Source organism: Ceratotherium simum, chromosome 21 (assembly GCF_057802395.1).
Source record: "Ceratotherium simum simum isolate JZ-2026a chromosome 21, ASM5780239v1, whole genome shotgun sequence".
Taxonomy (NCBI): Eukaryota; Metazoa; Chordata; class Mammalia; order Perissodactyla; family Rhinocerotidae; genus Ceratotherium; species Ceratotherium simum.
Window position 1 is genome coordinate 22,483,215 of NC_141920.1, and position 21,336 is coordinate 22,504,550.

The following is a 21,336-nucleotide window of genomic DNA, read 5'->3' on the forward strand; positions in this document are numbered from 1 at the left end:
TCAGATACAATAAATTCACTTTATTATTTAGGGTGACACAAAGGTTAGATACTTTATAAGTGTATGTCACAGAGGTTGGGGGGAGGTAGAGCATGCATTCAGCAACCGGCAGGCCCACACAGCGGTTTTGCAAGTTACATGGCACACCTGTCACATGTTAATACGCTGACAGGGAAGTCTCCAGCCAGTGGAATATTGCCTCTAACAATAGACTATTTCATTAAGACTAAAGTGGGGCAAGGAAATCTTTAATTAGTTTTTCTATTAGTTGCCTCTGAGGTCATCACCAAGACTCAAAACTGCATTCCTCTTTCAAACAGGAGTGGTTGAGGGGGAAGGGTGTATACCAGCAGGAGGACAGACAGGAAATATAAGACAAAAGTGAAGATGTTTTGAGAAAATGGGAAGGGGGGAATAAGTGACCTGGGACTGAATGAGTGAGAACCAGATCATAAGTGAGAAATGAGTCATTTTATTCATTTACAAAAACTAGGTCTTTCGCAGTTGCTCATTAATTCCTAAGGGTTCTGACATGGTTTTGCTCTCAGAAGTCTAGGACATTAGCTATTACCATTATTTCTTTTAAAGCTTAAAACTTATCCACATAAGTCTGTTCCACAATAGCTGCCACATTTATTCCAAGGCAGATAAAACTCACATGAAACTTTACCCTGAGTATCTTGTTAAAAAGAATATTTTTCAACATTATGGGTAATACTTCCAAGTCTGAAAACGTAGCATGATTATATAATATACTTTCTAGCGCTTGAGTGCCGATTTACCTCTCTCTCTCAGCTTGAGTAAGTATCGGGTGTTATGGCCTCAATACATGCCTGATGATGAGTCCATCAAAAACAATGAAAAGAGATAGTTTCATGTCTGCTTTTGTCTAAGATGTACTTTATTTTCCTCAACTCAAAGGTTTTACTATTTCTAGAAGCTCTACAAACCACTAAAGTTAGCAAAATACCTCCATTCCCAATAACGACAAGGACGGTGAATGAGTTATTCTTAGAGTCAGAAATATTTCCTCCACCTAGAAAGCAGAGAGAACCCTGACCACCTGGCCACACGGAATAGGATCAGAAGGAATTCTCTGGCAGCCTGGGTAAATGCCTCTCGTCCACCTACAACTTTCCTCTACAAACTCTATGCCCACCACCACAACTCTCTCTCAGGGAGACTATAAAATTGACTTCAAAGTGATTTTAAACTAGTAACTGCTCACTTCAAGAATATTTTAGGATATTCAATTTCTTAGCAGTAGCATCTAGTAGACCAGACAAGTCAAAACACCTACCCTGCTGGGCAGGAAGAAACTCTACCGAGGGTTAAGATAGTTTTAAAAAGAGTCTTATACAGAAAAATAAATAAATAATAGAATAAAATAACTGTTTTGAATTATCTTCCCCTTTTAAAGTTTTCTTTGAAGGGTGGCAGGCTTATGGATAAGAAGTGAATGCCTTAGAAAAAGGTATCTTAAAACAGTGCAAAGGCAACTGTTTTTTGCATGATGCAAAGACATTATCATATGTTACGATAGCTTTGCTTTCTGATAAAGGAAAATAAAGTGAATTTTCACAAGCAAGTTTCCTCTGGGGGTGAATCTCTAGTCAGTTACAACCAACTCAGAGAGAGCCATCAAGGCAAACTACCCATTAGCTGTCAATTTAGAATGACTCCAGGAAGCTGGCCCCAGAGCTCCACTGATATATTTTCAACAACTTCTTAATCTTGTTTATAACACCTGTGTTAAGGCAGCCTGACATCAATTCCACTCACTTGTCTTAGACTGAAATTACTTAGAAACTTGAGAATCCAGTAAACATACCAAAAAACAGAGATACACTGGCTGAAAAACCCTGTACACAAGGGAATTCAGCCACCTCTTTTCAACAAAGCTGCATAAGTAAGCCAGGATAAGCCTCAATAGGCAAAGTCAGATATAAATCTCACAAAGAGCTTCTAGGAGGAACTGAGGTCAGAGAATCACAGTGTTTAAAAGAAACCATAAAGAATTCCTCATACAGCTTCCTCACTAAGTGATTATCCAAGCTGTCTAATAATTACCATTAACTGTGTGCTTATTATGTACCAGGAACTTAACATTTCATTATCTTTTTAATCCTCACACAACCCTGCTAGGTAGGTAATGCCATTCCCTGTTTCTTCAAGTGAGGAAACCAAGGCTCAGGTGGCTTGCTTAGCAAATTGCCTAAGGTCAAAGAGCTAGAAAATAGTGGAGATGGGATTCAAACACTGCCAGTCAATCTAAGCCTAAAGCTCTCGCTCCTTCCACTATAGCATACTACCACGTGACGGGGAAATCATCCTGCCTTAACTGGTTTCTGCACTTACTACAAGCTGTGCTTCTGTGTTTCCCCAGGCTACTTAAACCTAGGTGAACTTTCAGCAGCTCTACTACTTTCCATTTTAGAAACCCATGTGTGTCCCAGGCCTGTACAAAACAGAAAGCACCTAAGAATTTGATGCTAAACTAGTCCCATTAATAGGGGAGCACGGTGCAGCGAGAAGAGAATGGACTTTAGTAGTCAGACACCTAAGTTTGTTGTTACTAGTGTGTGACCTCGGACAAATCACCACTGTCTCTGCCTTGGTTTCATCCCTGGAAAAAGCCTTCATAGTGTTGTGGGATAATATGAGGAAGTGCCTAACCCAGAAAAAGTACTTAATAAATGTTAAACAAGAAAAAAATACCAAATGGAAATGGATATGCCAGATACAACCAACACGAAATAAAAACTAAACTTGTTTGTATTATCTCTTATGTTTTGCCCCCGGCTGGTTAAAGAGAAAACAGCAATTATGGCCCACGGTAAACTTGCAGTAAATCTTCAGCGAATAAATGGATCAATCAATCTCTCGCTTTGGAGTCAGAGACAACTCCAGTCTTTAAAAAAAATGCTGGTCAACTCTCAGGTTACTACAGTATTGGAATGAGGCTTTTATGAAGATCATCCACTGCTATTTAACGCAAGTTTCTCCCAACCCAGTGTTTCCTATGACTAGGGCCACTATCATTCACAAACACGGCTTAATCTACTCCCCATCAAGAAAGAAGAGGCAAGACAGAGAAGGCAATTGCGGAGGTGCTAAGTCTCAACATAAAGATACCTAGAAGAGATCCAAATTCAGCCACCCGATCATTGATTCACTGCTTCATTCACTCATCCCTCATTCTTTCCTTTCTTCAGTCAAGAGACATTTATTGAGCATTTATATATAGCAGACACTGATCTGGTCACTGCCCTTGAGGAACTCATAGTCCAATGAGAATAAAAAGACAAGTAATCAAGTACTTCCAATAAAGAATTGCTGGGAAAGGCAGTCTCGTGCATGCACTATTTCAAACCCCACTCAATGGCTTAAGAATGAGCCTTGGCCCTGGAATACGTCCTTACCAAGAGATAAGGAGCTCATATAGCCTGTGCTAGGCTTATCACCTTCTGTGGACTATCTTTCCCTGTTTCAGGCTCAATGAGCATTCCTTTGTTCTGCTTAAGCATGTATGTCACTGGCCCTCAGGCACACCACTAGCTTTCAGGTCAGGGTCCTGCTGCAAGAGAGAGGGGTGCACGTAGGCCAAGTGTCCTGTATTGGCTGCAGAGGAAGGGCAGATGGCGCTAGCCACAAGTGACTGACGCACACTACTGGAGCTGATCTTGCTGTCTCTTCTCTATGTGAGTAAAGCACTGTTCCATTCAGTGCTGTGTTGTGTTTTCCTTGGCAACTCTAATACGAAGATGCAGAAGAGTTTGGAGTCCTCCCCTGGGACTGGTAACTGATGCATGGTGTTCTGCTCCTCTCAGTTTGATAACCAGTGCAGTGCTCTGCTGGACAAGAATGACACATATGATAGACTGGAGGTAAGTACAAGGTAGAGTGATGGTAGCATTCTGCTGCATTCTACTCTCTAGGGTATTTCTTTTTTTTTTTTGTGAGGAAGATCAGCCCTGAGCTAACATCCATGCTAATCCTCCTCTTCTTGCTGAGGAAGACCGGCTCTGAGCTAACATCTATTGCCAGTCCTACTCCTTTTTTCCCCCAAAGCACCAGTAGATAGTTGTATGTCATAGTTGCACATCCTTCTAGTTGCTGTATGTGGGACGCAGCCTCAGCGTGGCCGGAGAAGCGGTGCGTTGGTGTGTGCCCAGGATCTGAATCCGGGCCGCCAGTAGCAGAGCTTGCACATTTAACCGCTAAGCCACGGGGCCGGCCCTAAGGTATTTCTTTTTTTAAGCTACCTTCATCCACAGGAGGATGGAGGATTCCTTTATTAGGAAAAAGATTCTACCATCCACTTCCTGGGCATCTTTGGGCAAGTTACTAAACCTCTCTGAACTTCCTTTCCTTATCTATAAAATGGGAATAAGAATACTGACTTCCTAAGGTTGCCTTTAGGATGAGATGGAATAACACATATAAATCAAATAGCACAAGGCCTGGCTCTCAGTGGGCTTCAATACCTGGTAGTTGTCAGCTCTCTGTTTTGTTCTTTTGGCTGGGTGGCATATGGAAGAGAAAACACATATTGTTTTATTTCGTTAAAAGTATGACAATTTCTACAAGCTCTTGTATGAGCTGCTTTCCATTCACTTCAAATCAGGAACATACCATCCCTATAAGTGACTCCCTTCTCCCACAAACACAAACACAACCTGTCAATTGAGGGCAAATCTACCATTAATGCAGAGGCAATACTTCAAGCTGCACACCTACCTCCCGATACTATCCTGTAGGCTCGGTGTCACGTTCCTGAAAGAAGCTATACTCATTGCACTCAGCAATCCAAAGATCGCACAGTCAGAAGGGCCTCTGCCTCACACAAGGGCAACCATAGCTAAAAACTGCTTTTTTAATTAAAGTAAGACTTCTTCAACCTCCTACTGACAATCACAACTAGAACGTGGAGCCCAGCATCAGAGAGTTAACCAGTCTCCACCTTGCTCTAATGGTGGTTTTAAGCACACAGAGGAGGTAGGCGAAAAATTACTAATTTAAACAAAATGTTTAATCTTCTAATTATGGGACAGGCTCCAGGAGGAAGAAAAGTGATTTGCAATCTTCATTATGGAATCCTCATGCGAGCACTGGCACAAGTCATGTCAGCCAGAAGGCAGAAACCATTTCTTTTTCCCCCACTGAGCCTTCTGTGTCCTTATAAGTCCTGTGGGGATGGAAGAAGAAATCTCTGGCAAAAAAAAAAAAAAATGAGGCAGAAGAATGAGAATTTCTGTCTCCCCAATTTGTTATGCTGAGTGAGGTGTAAGGATGATCCCCAGGGAGACGCCAGGGAGACAAAACTCAGTGACTTCACGTTGGCAGGCTGAGGAGCCTGAGGGCCTCTGAAACTCGGAAATGTTCTAAGAACTGCCCCGCTCAGCTGGTGCTTGAGCCATTCTGTTTATCTGCTGAAAAGTCCTGTCGTCAGTGGTAAGAGAAGCAGCGAGAATTAGGGTGGTGCCCACCAGTGGCACCTCTGGTCAGAAGGAAATCTGTTCCTCAGCAGATATGCTTGCACCATTGCTAATTTGTGTTATCTCTGCCCGTTCAGATCTGTGTGCTAACTCAGGAGAAAAAGTCCCTGCCAACCAACTCTGACAAGTCTGATGGCAGAACTCCCACTGGAGAATCAGCAGAGACAGCAAAGGCAGGCAATTATTCCCTTTCATTAGAGAGAGTTCTTTTTAAGTTTTTTTTAATTTTGAAAACAAAAAAGTAGCCATTCACAGCCACCGCTCACTGAAGTCACTTACACAACTGGCAGAAACTGAAATGTCCCCCTAAGCCAACTGAAAAAGATGTCCTGGAAGTAACCAGAAATGGCTGTGCCCCTTTAATTACCCACTGTAATGTAAAACCAGACATGGAGAGGATGGCCACAGCAGATTTGGGCAAAACAGCAGTGATATTTAATCATCACTCCAGACCATCTGCAACTGTTTTGCAGAAGCACATAAAGTTTATGGATTCCAAAGCTTCCTACAAGTTACCAAGTGCTGAGGGTCAGCTGCATTGTCCTCGGGTCCACCAGGGGCTGCTTTCTTCATTCTCTCCAGGCCAGGGTGCTCAACAAAGGGCACCATGCCCACATTTTCTGTGCCAAGCCTGGCACTAGGAGGCTGTTGCTTCTTGATTAAGCCAGAACACAGATTAAATGTTTAGGACTGAAAGATTCTGAAAACAACCTAGGCGGGAAAGCAATTATCCTAGGGAGAGCACAGCTTCAGCTGCGGCCCTCTGCAGCACAAAGGTGCATTCTACCCCCCGAATGACTAAGCTGGCCAGACTGCTCCTCTGCATACTGTTCTCCACTCCACAGATGCAGTGACCAAACTGCTTCCCCTCACAGCTTAAACCCCTAATGGCTTCCCATTGTACTGACAACAAAATCCAAAAATTTTAGGGTTTCCTCACTTCCCACAGCTGACCTCTCTGTCCTAGCTCAAGTGTCCCCTCCTCACTCACCATGCGCTAGCCATACTGCCTCCAACACGACAAGCTTGTTCCCGCCTTAGGGCTTTTCAATTGGTTTTTCCCTTGGCCTACGTCACTATTCCCAGAGCTCTTCATATGGCTAGATCTTTCTCATTATTCAGGCCTCAGCTCAAATGTTACCTCCTCAAAGCAGCCTTCTAGAACCTTCTGATGCTCCCTCATCACTCTATTACATCAGCCCATTTTTTCTCCTTCATATCCCTATTTGAAATTATCCTTTTTTTGTTTATTTAGTAACCGTTTGCTTGTTCAGTATTCTTATTTGTTTGTATTTGTTTTTCTTGTTTATTGTCTGTCTTGCCTCCCTGGACATAAGTTCTATAAAGACAAGGACTGCGACCTTCTTGTGCATCACTCAAATCCCAGTGTCTAGTACAACATCTTGCATAGGCATTTAATAAATATTTGTTGAACAATTAAAGAATGAAGGGTTCAATATGGATCACTAATCCAAATAAAATTTACTAATCCTCAAAAATCTGGATTGGCTCACAGCCCGTGAGCATGTGTCACAGTGCCCTAGAAACATTGGTTGCTTCTTCGCCAAACCCTGGTAAATGACTAGGAAACAATGGCAAAGGGAGACAAGTCCAAGATGGAGAACTTGCAGACTCTCAAAGCTGCAGAACTGGAAAATTTGCAAACCTCTCAGGTAGGGTCTTGACCAAACTGTCCTTTCACAGGAGGATCAGATGGGTTGGCAATGGTGATTACCAATGGACTGCAGCCAAAAGTTGGGTTTTGAAGGTCCAGCTAGAGAAGGGTACACTATATGAGGTAGCTCCAGTCCCGGCCAACCAGAGGCCTTACAGGTGAGGCAGCAGGTGGAAGCCAGAAAGCAGACGTACATACTAAGTCTAAAAGAAACTGGCATGTGTTGTGTGTGTGTATGTGTGTGTTGGGAGAGGAGGGGGAAAGGCGAGAGAGGAAATGAGAGAGCCACGAGCCACGCACAAGACAGGAACTGGGCAGAGGCATGATCAGGTCAGGAACAAGCAAGCACACAGGGTCTCAGGCGACTGCTACACTCTAGATTTCATGAGGCGGTGGGTGTGTGATGTTGGATATAAAACTAGATTAAAGATAGAGGGTCAAGGCAATCAGACAGGTAAACGGTCCCCCTCCAGAAAAAGAAGCAAGCATGAACGAAAGGGGCACTCCATAAAAGGCCAGGTTAAGCCCCTATTTGTGAGTACTAGTTTCTCCTGAAAGACTCATGATTACTGGACAATAGTAATTGCCCAAATGTTCTTCAGTCCCCAAGACGGTAGTGGTGGACAAAGAGATGCTAGAGGAAATGCTAGATGGAAAATGAAGACAAGTTACACTAACACGATTTCTAGTACCTTATAAACTTCAGTAACTAATAGAAGTGCCCTACAGTTTTACCATTCATCCAAAGATGACCAAGAATTCTAATGCCTCATTCATCCAACAACCTCAACTTTTCATGACACCATTAAAAGAAAGCAAAAAAGGCCTCAGAGGTTAGATAAAATCCCATCAAACAAACAATAACACTAAGGAGTGACAGCTGACACCAAAGAGAAGCAAGAAAACCCAGGAAAAGTAGGTACAAGAACTCAAAAATCTCTCTAAACACTCCAAAGTGTTTTAATGCAGGAGTAAAAGCTTTCCACACCTTAGCAGGTCATGAGATAATGTGGGCATAATTCACGTGTTCCTAATAATGATCCTGAGACAACAGTGTGACCTCTCTAGGAAGGCAAGAATGTACATGTTTTAGAAAGAACGGCACACAAAATGATGAAAAATTCAAGTTTTGAGTATGTAGAGGAGGAAGATGATCATGGAAAGAGCACTGCTCTGAACCCCATTTTATCACCAAGTAGTTGGGATCCTGAGGCAAGTCCCTTTTCCGCTCTGTGCTCCGCCTTCCCCATCTGTATAAAGAGGAGGTGGAACAGAACGCATCCAGGTCCTCCTTGTTCTAGCACTCTCACTCCACGTAGAAGCTTCGGTTATCTGGAAAATCTGTTTATGAGGAACACCACATTTTCCAAAGACACCAGATAAAAGAGGAGTTAATGCAATTCAAAAACTGTCTCACTGTTTTAAAAAAGGAACCTCATTATGGGTTTCTTTCAGCTACAACCCCCAACTCAGCAATGGCAATGTCTTTTTCTTGTCCTCCCTGATTGCTGAGTTTCAGCATTCTGTTGACTCTTGGCATCTCCACCTTCCCCTGCCCAACTGTCACTCCTGGCCAGAGCCCCCACTCCACATTTCAGCTTCTCTGTCAGTAATTACATAACCTTGAAATGCTCAAGTTTCCCTTACCATTAATATGAGAAGCTACTAGCTGCTCCCATGGAAGCATTAATGTTCAAAGAGTTCAGTAAAAGATAATATGACAAATTGTAGCTAGAATTCTTTTCTTATCTTTCTTTTTTTTTTTTTTTTGGTGAGAAAGATTAGCCCTGAGCTACCATCTGTTGCCAATTCTCCTCTTTTTGCTTGAGGAAGATTGTCCCTGAGCTAACATCTGTGCCAATCTTCCTCTGTTTCGTATGTGGGACACCACCACAGCATGGCTTGACAAGTGGTGTATACGTCTGCACCCAGGATCCGAGCCAGTGAACCCCAGACCGCCAAAGCGGAGTGTGCAAACTTAACCATTATGCCACCAGGCCGGCCCCTACAATTCTTTGCTTCTTATCCAAAGCTGCAAAGAAAATTGCATTCCAACATGATACAACAGCAGAGGACTGGTGTACATCAGTACATCAGTCTGTTAAGCTTTAAATCTATTAAAGATCCCGAAAGCAATTTTAAACTCAGTTGCTCTTAACGGGGGTGGGGGGTGGGGGGTGGCAGGGGGTGTCAAATAAAAATGTAATCAATCCTCAATTTTATGTATTAACAGAATGAGCACATGAATAACGCCAAACAAACTGTTCCATAATCAGTCATACCTGTCTTTGGAGTATAGTCAGACACATTTGCAGAGAAGCATCGTAATGCTCTGTGCTTGATTTCAAATCCTTCTCCGTTGAGTCAACAACCCTGGACAGTGCCGGGTAGCTGAAGGCAAGTCTAAGAAGCCAGAGTAGATAATCTGTTTACAGGCAACTGATAATCTAAAATGAGCGAAGAGATGAAAATGCACTGCGTAGTAGCACTAGATCTTTCACTGAACTCAGGATGGAGATAATCTAGTTTCTATTTACCAACCCACCATGGAGCTGGGGTCCTCAAGTTTAGGCCAACACACTTTCAGATCAGTCACTCCTAGAACTCTATGGTTTTGAACTATTCGGCTGAAATATTAGAATCAAATGGCTGACCTTGGAGAAGGTAAGAGAATTCCTGCTATACCTTCCTCTAGCTCGAAATTCTCTACAGCTATACAAGACAGACCAAAACCAACCACTCTCTTTGGGAACCTTAGGAGGAAAAAAAGAAAAAGAAAGGAGTAATTTGCAAATGAGATTCCTGGCACTAGAAAAGAGGAAAACTGAGATATCTTAGTAATATTAAGGAGACCTGGGGAAAACAATTACCGTGTTGATGACATAATTCTTGATATCAATGACTGCTAACTGTGGCGGAATAGGGTTGTGCTTTAATCTATTGAGAACAGTTCTATACTGTGGCATGTGTGGGTGACAAACTGTTCTCATTTCCTTTCATAGCATTCTAAACCTTAATCTCCAAGGGACCAATGACCTTGGGAATACTGAGGAAGCTTTGCAGAATTCAAGAAAAACATTTTTTTTTCATTTGTTATAGCATGTGTGTATTTCGTAATTATATCAATAACAACAGCTAACATTTACTGGGCACTTACTGAGTGTCAGGCACTATACTACTTAGCACTACCCACGCTATCTCATTTAATCCTGTATTTTAAAAAAAGACGGGAAAGTGGAGATTTTTTAAAAGATAGTGGGACAGAAACAGACACTATTATATAATGCCTATTTTTAAGATGAAGACCCGAGGCTTAAAGAGATTAATTAACCGACCCAAGGTCAGATAGCTAGCAAGTAGCAGAAGCAGGATTGCTGGGTCAACGGGCAGTGTGACCCAGAGTTAGCGTTCATCCACTACACTAAACATTAAAAGATGCCTAATGGGCACACTCAGAAGGGCATGTGCTTTGAATCATTTTCTCCAACAGTGCTGACAAGTTATTGTGAACCATCCACATTCTCTAATATGGTCATTTTTACATACAAAAACTTCTCTTTTGGGGTAAGCCTTAAAAATTCAATCCCCCAATTTAAACAATGACATCTAGTGAGAGACTGCAGAAAGGTATGGCTTCTTCCTCAAGTTCACCTCCAAAATTAGGCATCTCAATAAGACCTATCTCCAAGGAAGCTGAAATATGTAGGACTGAAGTCTATGACCAGAGAAAAGTGTTCTGTTGGTCTACAGAGGAAATAAACCCACACTCACCACACCAATGTGAGATCCACAAAGAGAAAAAGTAAGATCAACTAGAAGGCTATTTATTTAGTCCCAAGAGTCTAAACTAAGATGGTGGCAGTTGAAACAGAAAGGAAGGGATAGAGAGAAGACTCCTGAAGAAGCAACACCTCCTCTGTGAAGCCTTCTTAACTCCCTGACCACAGAGCTGCTCCTGCCTCTGTGCCACTACATCTAGTCACACCTCTGTAACGGCACTGACACCGTGTACTGGATTATCAGTTTTCCAATCTGTGGTATGCGAGAGCGAGAACTGTTACTTAAGCATTTTCATATCCTAACACCGTCTTGACTCCTGAGAGAGGAACTAGCCCTCTGCTCAGGAGCATGTATGATCCATGAGGAAAAGAACCTTGTCTTTCATCTTTGAGCCCTTTCATCTTTGAGAAACAGCTTCCAAGGCTTCTTTCAAGTCTGCTGAACAGCGATACCCCTGACTAAAATGCAAAATCGGGGGTAGGTGGGGGAGCAGGTGGAGAGATGCAGGGAATTATGTGATACCAGAACATCTGGCAAGAATGTTCAGTAAACACATGAAACCTAAATCAGGGCTAGTGCGCTAAGAGTTGTCTACGTAAAGGTGCTGAAATGTGTGAGCTGAAAATGGATGAGAAGAATGGATGAATTCCTCTAAGAAGATGAGGAACAGGGTCATAGAATCCAATTCTAGTGAAGAGTCAAGAATGATGAGGCTCAAGAAAATCTTTGGCTAAGAGGGCAGTGGCAACCTTCAAGAACGTAGGTTTTAGACATTCTACAAGATAACCAACCATTGCTCTTCAAAAATGTCAAGATCATAAAAGACAAAGAAAATGACAATTAAATGCAATGTGGCATCCTAGATAGGATCCTGGAACAGAAAAATGACATTAGTGGAAAGACTGGTGACATCTGAATTAAGTCGGTAGTTTAGTTACTAATATATGAATGTTGATTTCCCAGTTTTGATCATTGTACTATGGTTATACAAGATGTTAACTTTAGGAGAAGCTGGGTGAGGTGTACACAGCAACTCTACTGTTTTTGCAAATTTTCTGTAAGTTTAAAATTAGTTCAAAATAAAAAGTTAAAAAAAAGAATGTAGGTTTTGTTGCAAGATACAAGGAAGAGAGAGGAAAACAATTCAGAAACTGAAGTAACAGATCTGAATCAAACTTTCTTGAAGTCTAAGGTGAAAGCAAAGAGACAACTAGCAAGCAAACAGGATATTAGAACAAAAGCTTTCCAAAAGGGGGAAACAACCAGAGCATATTTGAAGGCATGTACTGTTCATTCACTCAATCATTAAACAATCATTTACTAGGCATCAATAAGTGAGATACTCTGCTAGATGCTAGTCCCTGTTCACTGTCTCTAAGTTCACTGTCTAGCGTGCAAGGAGGCACATAAATACAATGTGTTTTGTGAGTATGAAAAGAACGCACCAGGGAAGGGTGGGGATGAGAGGAGACGAGAAGGTTGCAAAGGGAGGAAATGAATTTAAGGAAAAATCACTCAGGAGATGAAACAGAAAACACCCTGAAATGGGAATATCAATGAGAACAGCTCTTTATCTGTTATTTATAGTTCCACTACCAACAAAAGTAACTTAGAAAACCACTAGTCTCAACTGTCATGCATACAAAAGAGCCTGTTTCACAATACTATAAAATGACATCACCATTAGGATAATATTCTCAGGGTTATAGGCAAAATGGGGCCACCAAAGAATGAAAGATACATTTGAGCACAAGTATTCAGGCTTCCAATAATGTTTCTTATACACACACCATCAACAAAAAACACAATAGAAAAGCTCAATTACAAACTATAACACTACCTTAAGAGAAAGAGGCAGATAATAAGTAATACAAATGATAAACACACACATGGAAAAAATTGCTTATTAAAGCAAACTTGAATTAACACTTTATATACCTACTAGATTAATGGCAAAAAATTAAATTAGGACAAACAGTATTATCAAGATTGCAGTAAAATTGGAACATACACTCCTGTTAGCACTGTAAACTGATAAAGGATTAATTCCATATGAGCACTATGTATTGCTTACCTTATCTGCAGCTGAGGCGACGCCATCATCTCATGCCACTCCCCTCCATTTACTCAGTGCTCTGAACACTCCACTCTCACACTTCTGCTCTCACTAATCCTAGTCAAGAATGATTCTCCTCAGCTCCCTTCATTACCTACAGAATTCCTATTCATTCCTCAAGCCTCAGATTCCAATGTCATCTCCCTTTTCTTCAATGACCAAACCAAATCCATCTCCACCAATACACACCCCCTCCAGGCATATCCAATCATTCCTTCCACTGTGCTCCCATGATATTTTATTCACACAGTCAGTTGTTGAAATGTCGGTCCTGCTCCTTAAATTATCAATTTTTTAAGGTCCAGGACCATGTCTTAACAATGTTGGTACATGCAATACCTAGCACAGAAGATGGCACATGGTAATTACTAACAACAGATAGGAGGGAAAAAATGCCACGTGAATAAAGAAGCTCACTGCAGTACTATCTCCAAAAACAAAAACCTGGAAACCACCTAAATACTCAACTGTAGAGGAACAATTTAGGGAAAAATGGTTGGTCTATCGCTCACGCAAAAAGTATGAAAACATTAAAAATAACACGAAGACTACAGGGAAATACAGAAACTATTTCTGGCAATGTTCAATTAAAAACATACAACACAAAACAGTATATACACAATGGTTATAGCCATGCAAAATACATAAGGACTGTGGGAATTTAAAAGTATTTATTGGATTATGGTAGTAGTTTTCCTTTTCTCAAATACTCTCTTTTAATACTGTTCCTGTCAGTTTATTGTCATTAAAATTTTTTATTTCAGAAGAAAGAAAGAAGAAGGGAAAAGGAGCAAGATTACAGGTTCCTATAAGGTCCCGCAATTCAAGGAAATGCTATGATATTACTGATATGTGACCAGAGGAGTGGGTGTCTGCAATATTGCGAAAACCAAGGGTCCCTGACCCCAATCTGTCTCAAAGAGCATACTTTTCATGTCACAAAGCAAGTCATTCCCACTGAGCCAAGCTGCACTAAATGTGAATTCTTTATTGCAAAACTTCAGAGGTAAGAACTTTTTCCAGACATCTGTAGAATTAGTATGAATGAGAATGCCCTGGAGTTCATACACGCGCCTATGCAGCAGAAACTTCTCAGCCAAGGAACTGCTGGGCACACTTCTTGATGAGATGTCTAAGCCTGAAGGCATCAAAAAAGTACATTTCCATATTGGGAACATAACTGGTTTCCTCTTTAAGATTTTTTCCACCATCTCCTGTCCACATTGTAATTCTCCTGTCTTCCCAAATGAATAGTTAACATATGTCAAGGATATAAGGCATATACCGAGGCACTTGCTGCCTAACTCTATTACTAGAAGAACCAGTCTCAGCAGAAAATTGGAATCTTCCCAACAAGTTGCCCCAAAAATGAAACTTGGTAAGCACCCAAAAAATGTTAAATACTTTTAATAAACATTTCTCAACATCAGGTATTTTCTTTGCTTACCTTAGTCTCTGAATTTTTGGAAAGGAAAGAACCAGAAGTCATTATAGCTCAATCCTCTCCTTTTACAGATAATAAAAAAATGATGTACAGAGAGGGGAAGTGACTTGTCCTGAGTCACCCAGGTAAGTAATGATAAAGGTAGCATTAAAACTCAAATCTCCCAGATTTTCAGCCCCCATTCATTCTACTACATCAAGCTTTTTTATCCCCTGAAAACTCAGGCGCTCTTGGCCTAAATAATTAGTGTGAGAGAATTTTAAAGCTAGAAGGGACCTCAGAGAGACTTATTTAATCCCCTCACTAGGCATGTGAGGAAACTGAGGCCCAGAAAGATTAAGTGATTTGCTCTCAATATCTTGGATGGCAAGGAAAAAGTATAACTTAAGCTCAAAAAACTGCAAACTAATGGTCATGAGAAGGGAGGAGAATGTCTCAGCTAGGGAAAATTTTAAAAGGAATGTAGATCATTCTAGACCAAGAGGTCTCCAAGTGTGGCCCCTGGACCAGCCACTTCAGCATCACCTGGGATCTTGTTAGAAATGCAAATCCTAAGGCCCCATGGGAGACTTACTGACTCAAACTCTGAGGGTGAGGATGTTCACATCAGACAACTTTATTCCTGAATGTCCCTGAGAAATGAACTTTAGTGGTCATACTGAGTCTATTTTGTAAATGATAACTATAACAAACAGGACTTAAGATTTATGCATTCTTCTATATGTGTACAACACTTCAATTTTTAAAAGTTTTTAAAAATCTGAGAACAAAACGGAAAACCAGATTTGAGTATTCAGTTGGTTCCAGTTCTGGCTCTGCCCCTTACTGGCTGTTTGACCTTGGGCAGGTAATTGACCTCTAACTGGAGTTTCTGTTTCTACAAAATAGGCATGCTACCAACCTCAAAGGGCATGTTGAGAATTAAATCAAGAACTTATCTGAAAGCACTTTATTTATTTATTTATTTTTTTAAAGATTTATTTATTTATTTTCCCCCCAAAGCCCCAGTAGATAGTTGTATGCCATAGCTGCACAGCCCTCCAGTTGCCGCATGTGAGACACGGCCCCAGCGTGGCCGGAGAAGCGGTGCGTCGGTGCGCGCCCGGGATACCAACCCGGGCCGCCAGCATCAGAGAGCACACACTTAACCGCCAAGCCACAGGGCCGGCCCTGAAAGCACTTTAGCTCAGCATCCGGCACAGAGTAGGCAGGCAGTACAGCACAGTGGTTAGGAGCTCCAGTTATAAGGTAGGTACTTTCTCGTACCTCAGTTCCCTCATGTTTATAATTGAGATTAAAAACAGTACCTTTCCTCATAGGGTTGTTACAAGGATTTAGAGAGATGATGCAGATAGGTAATGCATCTTTCACATCTATAAAATGTTACTGTTTTCAAAGAGCTTTTGCATCCATTAACTCAGATGATCCTCATAACTTTCCACAGCAGGATGGGTGCAGTTGACTGATTATGGACTAGATTCCAGACTGTACCATCTTTTAGGAACAGGAAGAGTGGACATGGATCTTACAGAAAGGAAACTGCATGAACAGTGCATGTGGGAAATGAACAGGGCAGAAATAAGAAGATCAGGATTCTGGTTTCAACTCTGCCACTCCCTTGGCCCACAACCTCAGGGAAGTCCCTCTCCCAGAATGGAGTTCACTTTTCATCTGTAAATGAGCTTATCTATAACATCTCTCAAAATAAAATTCAAACTCCTTATCATGGCCCATAGGAAGGCCTACATAGCCTGTCATCTGCCTACATCTCCAACTTCATCACCTACCACTCCCCCACCCACTCACCATGTTCCAGCTACATCAGTCCTCCTTCTGATCCTCTAACAGGCTGCCCCAGCCTCTACCTCACAGCCTATGTATTCGCTATTCTGTCTGCCCGGATCATTCTGCCCTTTTCACATGACTGGCTCCTCTCAACCTTCAATCCTTTAATGTCCATTCCTCCGAGTCCTTCCCAGACCATATTAGTTAAAGTAATAGGTCCTGCCTCGCATTCCCAGGGGTTATTTTCTTTAGCAGTGCTGTCCAATGAAAATACATGGAAAGCCACAAATGAGCCACATATGTAACTTTAAATTTTCTAGTAGCCACATTAAAAAAGTTTTTAAGAAAGTGACATTAACTTTAATAATCTATTTACTTTAAGCCAATATATCCTAGTATTATCATTTCGGCATGGAATCAATATAAAAATTATTAATATATTTTACATTCATTTTTTTCATACTAAATCTTGGAAATCCAGTGTGTATTTTGCACATATAGCAGGTATTTTGCACATACAGCAGATATCAATTTGAACTAGCCACATTTCAGGTGTTCAATAGTCACCTGTGCCCAGTGGCTACCACACCAAACAGCACAGCATAGTATATTCTGCATACCCTTCAAAGTGCTTATCACAATCTGAATTTCTGGTTTGTTTACTGACTTATTATCTTGTAACTTCCCCACCAGACTATAAGCTCCACAAAAGCAAGAACTCTGTCTGTTTTGCTCAATGTTGTATATTCAGTAGATACAGTGCCTTGCACAGTAGGTGTTCAATAAATATTTGTTGAGCAAATGAATGAACCTCTTCTAGCTTTAATATTCTACGAGTCAACGTGGTAGTCATTCTACAACTCCCAAACAGGTATACAACCACTCATTCAACAACCCCCTATTTTCTTCTTTCACCTTCAATTATTGTCTTAAAAAGAGACATCTCTTGGCTATATATCTCCCATTGCTTACAAGTTCATTCCCATGATGTCTAGAGTCTCTAAGGTCAGTTCTTTGTATATTGGCTGAGGGAGTGGCATGAATATAACTGGCAACATTTATTGAACGTTTACTCTTTGACAAGCATCGGTCTAAGCACTTTACAGTTCACGACAGCTGTTAACAACAGACTTATATGGTAGGTACCATCACTGCCCACATTTACAGATGAGGAAACCAAGGCACAGAGAGGTTAAGTGTTTTGTTCAAGGTCACAGAAGCCAGTCAGCAGCAAAATTGAGATTCTGAGCAACATGGGGCTCCAGACTCACGGCTCTTCATCACCTACTCTCTACTGCAGAGCTGTCCAACAGAAATATAAGGCCAGCAGTAGCCACACCAAAAGGCTAGCTTAAAAAGTCACAGAAACAGGTAAAATTTATTTTAAATGTATTTTACTTAACCCATTACCCATAATAAGATTATCTAATTAATATGATCAATAATCAAGGTACCTGATATGATCAATATGATCATGTAACCAACAAGAAAATTTTACTTTTTTCACACTGAGTCTTCAAAATCCAGTGTGATTCTACATTTAGAGTACTTCTCAATTCAGACTAGTCCCATTTCAAGTGTTCAATAGCCATATATGGCTACTGGGTACCATATTGGACAACACAGCTTTACTGCCTCTCACAAGGAGCCTCCTTAGGAAGTCAAAAGAGTGGGGGAACTTTGAGCTGGAAGCCAGGAGACCTCAGCTCTAATCTCAGCTCTTACTTGTTGAGTGACTTTGGACAAGTCCTTTCTGCCCTGTGGGCTACTGTTTCCCTACAAGTATCCTGAGCAAGAGGGACAAAGATTCCTAGAGACCTATCCCATGCTAGAATTCCAAACATCTCCCAACAACTGCAGTTAACAGGGGTACAGCTTTCTACACTTTAAAATCGGCTATCACATCCATTAGTTGATATAGTCCTCAAACAACTCCACTAGGTAGTTATTACTTCCTCCGTTTTATATATACAGAAACTCAGGCTCAAAGAGGGTGAAATGACTTGTCCCAAAGCCACATGGCCAGTCAGGGGAGAAGCTGGGGGTCCAGGGCTCTCCCACCACCACCACAAACTCAACGACTAGGGGTAAGAGGGCTAAAGAGGGATGGTTGCGAAGATAGTCTGGGGCCTTCAGAAAGCTTAAGGGAACCAGGCCCCAGGGTGGGGTGAGAAGGGGCCTACACTGCAGCTGAAAAGAAGGGGCTCGCACCTTGAGAAGGAACGAACTGAAAGGACCCAAGCGAGTCTCAAGGGAGGGAAGTGAAATGAGAGGCTCCGACCCCGGTGCCACGAGAAAAGAGAGGGCCCGGGACGGAGGGGAGAGGAGGTGAGATGCCCGGGTGAGCGGACGGTCCTCTGGCCCTCCTCGTCCCTCATACCTGGTAGCTCAGAAGTTCACCCACGTCCATGGTTCCCGGCCTAGCCAACACCTGCTACTCCGCTTCCCTCCACTCACGCCCAAACCGGGGACCCCTCACCAGCGGCTCCAGCCACACTGCCGTAAAGCGCCGTGAGCCTAGCCGCAGAGCCAATGAGGTAAAAGTGCGCGCGACGCGCGAGTCGGCCACACTGCGGTAAAAGGCAGCGCCACCGTAAAGCGCGCCGCATTTGCGACAGTACCGCTTCCGCCCTGAGCCTGAAGGGGGCGGGGAAAAGGGCGGAGACTTGAAGGAGGGCGGTGCGGTGAAAGAAAAGACCCAAAGGACCCAAGCTTTATTGGCGCGAGCGCGGGGTGGAGTGCTGGGTGTTTCACGTGTGCCCTCACAGTCCTTCCAGTGACCTAGGCAACTTTATCCTCGTTTCACAGATAAGGAAACTGAGGCATAGAACTGCACTGTCCAGTACTATAGCCGCTATACCCATGTGGCTACTGAGGGTCTGAAAGATGGCTAGGTCATGTTTGAAATGTGCCATAAGTGTAACTAAAATACACAGCCGGTTTCTAAAACTTCTAATGATTACATGTTGAAATGATATTTTGGATATATTGGGTCAAAAAATATATAAAATTAATTTCACCCGTTTCTTTTTACTTCTTAAATGTGGTTAGTAGAAAATGTAAATTACATATGTGGCTGTCTTCACGGCTCCTGTTAAATTTCTATTGGACAGGTCTGGCTCAGAAAGTGTATTGTCCAAGTCCGTGCAACTGTTACTGTCTGAGAAACTGTTGGTGATCACGTTTCCCTCTCTGGCTGGCTTCTGTTTATTCATGTATGCAAGGCGGGGTGGGAACTGGATGATCTCGTTTCTACCCAAGTGATATAAAAAAGTTTTCTGTAGGAGAGAGTTGCCCATCACTGGAAGAGAATCATTCAGAGTGCATCTGAACTCCTGGGATTTAAATAAGACTCCATCTTAAAAGGGTGTTAAGCCTCTTCCTTAGCCGCCTTAGCCTTTAGCCTCCTGACCTTCACATTCATAATATTTGTCTTAGTCCATTCAGGCTCCTATGGCAAAAATACCATACACTGGGTGGCTTATAAACAACAGAAATTTATTTCTCACAGTTCTGGAAGCTGGGAAGTCCAAAATCAAGGCGCTGGCAGATTTGTTGTCTGGTGAGGGTCTGGTCTGTGGTTCATAGATGGTGCCTTCTCACTGTGTCCTCACGTGGTGTCCGGGGTGAGGGAGCTCTCCTGCCTCTTTTAAAAAGACGCTAATCCAACCAGCCCTGATGGCCTAGCATTTAAAGTTGTTGCGCCCTGCTTCTGTGGCCCGGGTTCGGTTCCCAAGCACTGAATCTCACCACTCGTCTGTCAGTGGCCATGCTGTGGCAGCTCACATGGAAGATCTAGAAGGACTTACAACTAGAATATACAACTATGTGCTGAGGCCTTGGGGAGGAAAGAAAAGAAAAAAAAAAAAAGAGAAAGATTGACAACAGATGTTAGCTCAGGGCAATCTTTCCCAGCAAAAAAAAAAAAAGGCACTAATCCCATTCATAAGGGGCTCTGCCCTTATAACCCAATCATCTCTCAAAAACTCCACTTCATTTAAACACATGAATTTGGGGGGACACAAACATTCAGACCATAGCAGTATTTATAATCACCTTCTCCATCTCCACAGTCTCCAAATATACAGAAATTATTTTTGTTCCTCAAAGTGCCAAATCCTCTCCTCTTCTGCCTGGCCACCAGCCCCACACCTCATCCAACTCTTTCTCATCCTTCGGGTTTCAAATGTCACTTTCTTAGAGTAGCCTTCCTCAACTATCCCTCAGTTCAGGTAAGCAGCCCCTTCTCATTATTCTCTTTCCTAGCACTTCCTTTACTGCACATATATCTCGATCTGTCATTTTGTTCTTAATGGTTAATTACTTGTTTATTGACAGCCTCATTTACTGCACGCAGGCTCCATGAGAGGAGGGATTGTGGAGGTCACGTTCATCATTATATCCCAGTACAAAAGCCTTGTACAGTGCCTGGCACAGGGGGAGGTTTCACAATAGGCCTTGTGGGTCATGATAAGGAGACTAAATTTCATGGTAGGAGCATCAGGAAGATATTGAAAGGTTTTAAGCAGGGGCGTTTAGTGATTGGATTTATGTTTTTTAAGGATCACCTACACAATCTGCTTTGAACTGAGTTTTTCAGGTGTCTTTTCTCTTCCTACTTAGCTGTGAGTGTAGACTGTGCCCTGTTCAGGGAGGCTGAACAGAGTAATGGTGAGAGTGTACCCTTTGGAACCATGTACCCTTTAGAACTTTGTTCTAGTAAGGAGTATGCTGGAGCTTGCAAGTGCCTATGGTTAAATTTTCAGGAAATTTGCAAGCAGATTGACATCAGGTTGGTTGCTTGAAATTGGCCATGGTGGAAGTATTTACATTATGGAAATCAACAAGTGCTACAAATCGGGCTTGGTAAACATTTACCAGTACACCATTGATTCTGGTTCTAGTCAAAGTCTCACCACATCTACCTGTGAGCAAGTTACTTTCTCTCTCTAAGCTGCAGTTTCCTTATCTGTAAGGTGGTTCATTCATGCATTCAACAGTATTTATTGAGTGCCTACTCAATGCCACACACCACCCT

At 42.1% G+C, this 21,336-nt stretch overlaps 1 protein-coding gene across 2 annotated transcripts in view; it reads right to left on the minus strand.

Annotated features, from left to right (window-relative positions):
- Positions 1-18,804, minus strand: part of CTNNBL1 (catenin beta like 1) — a 158,824-nt gene extending 140,020 nt beyond the window's left edge. For both annotated transcript variants that reach the window (XM_087445287.1, XM_087445286.1), the window contains exon 1: positions 18,679-18,804. In XM_087445287.1, coding sequence (XP_087301413.1) covers positions 18,679-18,708 — 30 coding nt within the window. In that variant the 5' untranslated portion in view covers positions 18,709-18,804. The remainder of the gene's footprint in view (positions 1-18,678) is intronic.
- Between the last annotated feature and the right edge of the window lie 2,532 nt (positions 18,805-21,336).